The sequence below is a fragment of the Lutjanus erythropterus genome, chromosome 19, assembly GCF_056507025.1.
Source record: "Lutjanus erythropterus isolate fLutEry1 chromosome 19, fLutEry1.hap2, whole genome shotgun sequence".
NCBI classification, from domain to species: domain Eukaryota; kingdom Metazoa; phylum Chordata; class Actinopteri; order Lutjaniformes; family Lutjanidae; genus Lutjanus; species Lutjanus erythropterus.
This window is the reverse complement of record NC_139335.1, coordinates 18,127,306-18,135,269: the sequence shown is the minus strand read 5'-3', so window position 1 is coordinate 18,135,269 and position 7,964 is coordinate 18,127,306. Positions and strand designations below refer to the sequence as shown.

General features: G+C 38.5%; 1 protein-coding gene across 1 annotated transcript; it reads right to left on the bottom strand.

Annotated features, from left to right (window-relative positions):
* Positions 1 to 258: 258 nt before the first annotated feature.
* Positions 259 to 7,964, bottom strand: adap2 (ArfGAP with dual PH domains 2). Its single transcript, XM_084744803.1, has 11 exons — positions 7,616 to 7,964; positions 5,552 to 5,676; positions 5,351 to 5,442; positions 4,998 to 5,086; positions 4,613 to 4,725; positions 3,518 to 3,667; positions 3,327 to 3,410; positions 3,010 to 3,072; positions 2,148 to 2,225; positions 1,819 to 2,047; positions 259 to 558 (listed from the first exon to the last, which is right to left on the bottom strand). The coding sequence occupies exons 1-11, from the start codon at positions 7,701 to 7,703 to the stop codon at positions 530 to 532; spliced, it is 1,140 nt and encodes a 379-aa protein (XP_084600929.1). The 5' UTR covers positions 7,704 to 7,964; the 3' UTR covers positions 259 to 529.

The window sequence follows — 7,964 nt, the reverse complement described above, 5'->3', positions numbered from 1 at the left end:
AATCTATGAATTCAACAGTACAATTTTTTTAAAGTCTTTTTGGGCATAGCATCATGAGTCATGTTTACTACCAAAAGTAAAATCATATTTGTATTCAAAAGGGAATTAAAAAATATTAAAAAAAAATAAAAAACATCATAAATGTAGCATGATAACATGTGGTGATCGTAACTTATCTTCTAGATCAGCACTGTTATATTGTATAGAAGATAAGTTACGATCACCGCATGTTATCATGCTACATTTCTGATGTTTTTTATTTTTTTTAAATATTTTTTAATTCCCTTTTGAATACAAATATGATTTTACTTTTGGTACTTTCTTGTCAGTTAATCAGAGTCTTTAATCCAAACTGTGGCACGGAGCATAGTAAGAGTCATGGTTCAAGATGTTTTACTCCAGAGGTGAGAGTCGCTGTTGATACACTCCAGTGACGCTGTTCATCTGTTATGCTGCAGTCATTCGAGCACTTGTCTTTTCAGATGCTGCAGTCTTCTCCCATCATCCTTTTGACACACCTGTCTGTAGTTCATCTTTTATACTTGATGTTTGCTTCAACTGGAATGAGAAACAAGAGTGGGGTCACACAGATGCATAATTCAGTGGTTGAGTAACTTTCTGTGCTGCTGTGTACAGGTTTGTTCAGGCATGAACACATATGTGAGTACAGGTGCTGACTTTGCAGAGGAAATCTGAAGCAGGCATCCCAGATAACTCATTAACCTCGCCTTTTTATTAAACCTACTCTGAGGAGTTTTTAACTGGTTATGAAACAGTCTTAGTTTAATACTGATGCCTCTTTATGACCTACATAAGTAAATGAGACCATCCACAAGAAGACTGGCTTTTTATGTAGTTGTTCTTAATGTCTGCTACTGGGTCAGATTCTCCTTGAAATCAGATGAAACATGCATTTTCCCAGGCAAAGTTAGAGTGAGTCACACTTTAAGGGAGTTAAAAGGAAGCAGTAGGAGATTTCTACTGAGATGAATTTATTTTTAACATATTTTGTGGTTATTACAGTGGAAAAAATCAAGACGATGTGAAAGTTCCTTGTATACTTTTTTATGTTTGGCAAATATTTGAAGGAAACAGTAAGGCTTTAAGGTTTCACTAAAAACAAAGCAAACAACTTGTATGAGGTCTGCTTGGGCCTGAAGATTTGATTGATTAATTTCATTCCATTTATGTAGATTTAAAGGGCCAATGTGTAGGATTTAGTGGCAACTAGTCTCACCCTAAACTTTCAAGCACTTAAGATGACCTACAGTGGCCATGAGAAATATGGCAAGCCCTGTCTGTCTCAAGCCAGTGTTTGGTTTGTCTGTTCTGGCCTACTGTAGAAACATGGCGGTGTAACATGGTGGCCTTAGTCGCAGAGGATCCCCACACTCTCTGTAGATACAGTATAAGCGTCTCATTCAGAGGTAACAAAAACACAATGATTCTTATTTTTAGATACACTATTGAAAACATAATTATGAATATTATAATCTATTTCTGTCACATTTTGCCAATAGATCCATGGAAATCTTACACACTGGACCTTTAGTATTACTTTCCAGGAAAATATTTTGTGTCTCTCCAGGTGGCAGTTTCATATTAGCGAAGGCATTTAATGCAGAAAATGAGAGGTTTTATGGGTTGAAAATTTCTCTCACCCTTTGGCTGACAACATCCTCAGCTAGCCAGACCCAAAAAATGCATGAAGTTGAAGCTTTTACATGACATGAATGACAGGAATAGCAATTATTAGAAAGCAGCCACTTATCTGCAGTGTATATTGACATGTTTGCAGTATTTTCTAGCCTTGCTTACTGGTATAATCCTGCGGTGTCATGGGCCTGTGCAGGACCTGCCTGAGGACATCCAGCCACTCTCTCTGCTCCCTCTCCTGCTCACACATGAAGACAAACTGTCGCTCGGGCGTCTCCACCATGACACCACACTTCCACTTGTTTCCCCGAGTATGCTTTGGGACGCACTCCTTCACAGAGTAACCTTTGCTCTCTGTGCCGATGAAAATGACCCCTAACTCCTCTGCGTCCTACATGCACAATCATAAAAAGACAGAAACATTCAAACACAATGGTCGTCGACTCATGACAGCAATGCACAGCACAGCGTAAAAGAAGTTCAGTTCTCACCAACTGGCCTTTGAAGTAGAACAACTTCCTGTTTTGAGAGTCTAAAATAAACCACCTTTTTTTGAATGGCTCCTTTTGCTGTAAAAAAAAGCACATTTAAACACTGTAAACACTTTACATTAAGGAATGCAGTTTACATACACACTTCTATCATATCATATCAATTGTTACAGAAAGTTTCAATCAAGTATGTTTGAATGTGTGTCTGTGTGTGTAAGAGGAACAGAAACGGAGTCAAATGTACTGCTACTGTCAGCAACCACTATTAACTCAACTGTCTGGGTTTTTCTCAGTGCATATGAAATCATAATAATGCAGGAGTGTCTATTTGTACCTGGGTACGAATAGACATGCAGCAGAAATTCAGCTTTTCACGCCCGCCATCCTTATTTTAGCTATAAAGTGTGACAGATTCAGTGTCGATGAAACACTGCAGTGGATGACTGGACAGAGAACAGAGTTTAAGTCCCACACAGGACAACTGTTATTTACTGTGGTGTAAAATTACATGTCAGTTGTACCTGTAAGTTATGGTCTTTTTAATGATTATGTCTTAGTTTTCAGTCACAGCTTGGTTAGATGTAAGCGACATAATCACCTGGTTAGGTTATGGTCAGGCTGGGTTAGGGTCACATCATGGTTTATCTGTATCATGAGGGTGTAAATAGCAGCTATTTAAGGTTATCCCACAGCTCTGGAGCCTTTACGGTTAAAGCTCTGCCACCCTCTGTCTCAGGTCTTAAAAGTCAAAGTAGCAGCTGAGCGCTGACAAAATAAATAATTAATAAATAAATGTACAAATAAATCTCACGTATGGATATGTATCTGCATATGTTCACATTTTTGTTCTTAAATAACTTACCAATGGCCCTGTCTTTTCCATGTATCCCTCTTTGAGGTAGTTTCTTGTTATCTTTGGTATCAGCTGACAAAGAGATGAAGGTACACGAGTTAAGTCTTAAAACATACAAGCAAAAGCAAAAACAGGCAAGTTTCTGTTTTTACTGCTGTTGACTCAGCTGAAAGTGAAAGTTTACTAAATTAGCTGTGAATAAACTGCCATTTTTCTTATTTACTTATTTAGAGTGTATTTTAAAGTTAATCAACACCAAGGAGTTACTGAAACAATCAGTAAACATTTTGTTAGTTTAGTTGGATTTGAGAAGGTTTGACGCTTACTTCTTCATCACTCCCAGTTGGGTACGCTGTCTTCAGGTACGCATAGCGAGCAGCACGAATGGCGTTGTACCACGTGACTATTTCCTAGAGTACAAGAAGAGATCCTAAGCTTCTCCACAGCCTCAAAGCTGCAAAATGACAATCAGTGCTAGCTGTTGTTATTTATACTTCGGCTGATCATGCTATCGCACCTCTTGACTCTCATGATAAACATAGAGGCTCCTGGTGTGGTCGTCATCTTGGTAGGTGATCTGCAGCCCATGAGGATGACCGATCTTCTCTGGCTGAAAGGTGGCGTTTAGGTCCTTGATGGAGATTACAGCTTTAGGGCCTTTGGACTCCTAGATCACAAATGTATAGAGGTGCACCTCAGAGTTAGTACAAGCAATTACATTTAATAAGCAGGCTTCTGATAATACACTCATTTTTAGCTGTGCTTGCAGCATGGTCCTAGGTAGCACCAGACTGAAGAAAGTTGGTTAAATAAATAAATAAATAAATAAATAAATAAAGTCAATCAAGATCTCTATAACATCAACAACGATAACATCTTTACCCTATGAGATATTTGTGTGGAATTTTGTCATAATTAGTTAATGAATTCTTGAGTTATGGTAAAAAAAACAGGTTTTGTGATATCTTAGTGAATGTTTGTACGAAGACGAAGACAGTGATATCTGGCTTATATAACGGCTTCAGCTACCTTTAAGAAGCAGGGTAAAGCAGTGAAAATAATCTAAATATAGTGCACAATTTTTTTTGGGTGAGCTGTTTTTTAGATGGCTAAAATATGTTTCGATCAGCAGCACATTGCTTTGCTTCCAACACCAGCACTTCTGCTGCTTCTCCAACATGGGGGCAGAGCCTGCCATCTACTGCCGGTCACACACAATCAGACTCAAAAGACTGGTAAAGCTGTGAAAAAATTCCAAATATAGTGTACACTTAAGCTGATAATGTTTTTGGGGAGGCTGGCTTTTTTTTAGGTGGTTAAAATATATTTTTCTGCTGACCCTGTCCACAGCAATACATTTGCTTAGTTTCCTACACCAGTACTCCTGCTGCTTCTACAAATTGGAGGCATGCTGACCGCCATCTACTAGGTATCATCTAGGTAATACACTGACTATGGATAAGTACGCCACTTAAAAAAAAAAAAACATAATTATTCCCTTAATATCAGCTCCACATCTTGTATTATTAAAACATTTAATTGTTAGAAAAAAACACTGTTGTGTTATGTTTTACAGTGCAGTTCAGCTGTGTCAGAGCTGCAGGGAACTCACATTTTCCTTGTTGTAGTAGGTCAGGGTGAATTCTCTCTCTGACAGAACGAACTTCCTCTTCAGAAACTGTGTGTTTTCTTTCCCTTTTTTCCACAGCATCCCCTCGTAGAAACCTGGATTCAATTCAAGAAACCCTCTGAGTCACAGGTGCTTCAATACACACAGGTCTCACTTAAAATGAAAATATTTTGGTTGCATGGCTAAAAAATAACAATCTGACAAGTTTTCACTTCCTGGCTCTTTTGTTATGCAAAGAACTGGTTTTTCCTGCACAGTTCTGCATGTATATGAGGAACTACACTGTTCATATTAGGTTTACACCAACACTGATAAAGATTCATGCTCTACAGTAGACGTGTGTATTAGAAAACAGTAGAAACATCACCTGTGGTGTAGGAAAGTGGTGGATACTTGGTTTCTCCTGTAAATTCCATTCTTTCATATTTAGCCCGAATCCACTGCTCTCTTAAGACACTGCGGTTTAAGGAGAAACAAAAAAAAATTCTTAGACAGACAAAAACTGTTTTACAGCAACTAGTCAACACAAGCTACAGTATCACCACAAGAACATGATTCATTACTCTTTGATCTAGCAGCAGAAATCCATCCACATTTCGCTCTTACAGTCAGTAGTTGCACTTCTCTATTTTTGTGGCACTGCCCTGTCAGCAGTCACCAAAATATTCCATTATGACGACAGAGCGGGTCACAAAAGACAGTTTTGAGAAGAATACTCACACACAGTCCTTTTCCTGAGGCCGATAGTAGTACGCTGGAACAGCTTTTTCATACAAAGCCTGAGCGGTGGCATTGCCATTGGATTTCATGAACTGGCCGGGTCACAAAAAGACACGTGAAGATTGTCACAAGATATGGACACAGCCAATGCTTCCTTTCAGCTGAAGAGCTAATATTATGTTATCATAAAACTGTCCATACCTCCACCAGCTCATCCTCCCAGAAGTCCAGCTTTATGGATTTGACCCGGCTGGACAGGCTGCGATGAATGCCGGAGCAGTTCAGACACACAAACACACCCAGCTTGTAGGATGCCCATTCTGGATCTGAGGTGTACAGAAGAGGTGGGATTTAAATGTAACACTTTGGACTCCTATATACTCATTCTGTGCACACTGCATCGCTGTGCTGGGCCATAACAAAGTTCAAATCTTTGTGTGTACTTGAATAAACAAAAATGAATTTAGGAATATGAGCACCAGAGCATCCAGTATCACATGAACGCCTTGAGGGAGTTTTGTTAAATTTGGCACAAATGGCCACTTGGACTCAGTGATGAACTGATTAGATTTTGGTTGTCAAAGGTCAAAGGTCACCATGACCTCACTGAACACATTTTTGGCCATAACTCAAGAATGTCTAAACAGTCTAATTATTACAAAATTACACACAAATATCTAATAGAATAAAATGATGAGGTGATGACATTTTATATCCTTCAAAGTTACAGGTCAATATAGTGGTAAGTTCAATATTTAACTCCTTTATAATCTTAGATACATACATCATGAGTTTGGACAGACAAGAATGAACTGTAGCTTAAGAAATTAATTTTTATCATGCATAATACGATGAGTGCAAATTCCCATATTCTACAAAAGAATCCTAGAAATTCATCATTTTCCTCATTCCACTTCAACAACTGCTCCCTATATATTCCTTTAAACACATCACCAGGCTGCCTAACTGCCCTAGTCTCTAAATCAAACACACCCACACTTTACTCCGTGTCAGTTCACTTGTACCTCTGTGTAAGAACAAGAGACTCCAGACTTAGTTTGTGATGAGTTCCCATGGTGTCGTTTTGATACACTTGAACTACTTTTTAAAAGTAGTTTTGGTTGGACAAGCAATTTTTTAGAGTAGTTAAGGTGTAGTGCAACCATTTTCATTGTCAAGTACCTAGTAGGGGAGACTGGGGACAACTGTAACTTCAAGCAATTGTAGCGCACTCAATTCCTCCAATCAGAAACAACCTAGAGAAATGAAACATACTCTGCACAAGCTCAGTAGGGTTCTCTCTCTGCTTGTAAAGAGGAAGTCGACTTTTTTCTCCTGTTGTCTTAAGTTTAGATGACTGCAAATTTAAACTTACATTATTTTATCTCTAGTTTATTAGTTAAACATGAACAAGCTATGCTAATGTAAGTGCTGCCAGCTTGCAGATTTTATCATGGCTTCAAGATGTGCTACAAATAGCCCTTAGCAACAAGGCCCAATTTAAGCACCTTGTGTGGACACAATTTTCTGTTAGCAAATAACATATTTCACAAAATTCTAATTTAAAATTACTTTTAATTCAATTCAAAGTACTAAAATGCAGTTACCACTGGAATAGTTGCCTATATTACTTATTAATAATTAAATTAAAGTAACTAATATTACTTTGAATGCATATGAATTTAGACCATGTAAAAACTCATAAGTAACATTATTAGTATTAATAGTGGTGTTGCACAATATGGTAATACATACACACACACACACACACACACACACACACACACACACACATATATATATATATATATATATATATATATATATATCATATAATAACAAATAGTATATAAATACAGGAAACAGGAAATGAGAAAGTTGCCCAAGGGTCTGAAAAGTGCGGGACTTAAGAATGGTCAATGGTCCCTGGTCTCCCCTAGTTTGGTCTGCTACAATTTTAAAGTACTTTCTCAAACACTAGAGGTGACAGTGGCGAACCTGTTGTTCAGGAAAAAACAGTCACATTCATCTAAGACTAATCAGCTTTAAAATGACAGTAAAATCAACTCTTAAACTGTAGATTTTCATTACAAAAAATCCTATCAACAAAAGTAGAGAAAGATAATGTGATCATCTTTACGCCATGAACGATGATGTAGGAGTTTATGATAAACTATATTTGACAGTCAGATCCTGCCTGTGAAAGCAGTTTTAACACTTAATAAATCTGACAGCCAGTGACAGACAGACAGACGTGAAACTCACCGGGCGCGCCGCAGTCCGCGCAGCGGCTGTTCACCGGCTGCTTCACCAGTTCCAGTAAGATCTTTTTGTTTCGCTCTCGGTTTGACATTTCGGTACAAAATCGGGGTCTCTTCTCACACGACGAGGGTTCCCGCTGTCGAAACTAAACATGGTGGTCACATAGCCTCACACGTGGCGAAATACGACTGACAAAACGTCCATAGTGAAAACTGGAACTTGCGACAGATGTAAATCGTGGATGTCACAACACACAGCAGGGACCTCCCTTCTCCTCTGGAGCGCGTCCAGCCGCACAGCAGCAAACAATGAGTCGCGCTTTTGTCGCCGCGGTTGTTAAATCAACCCACCG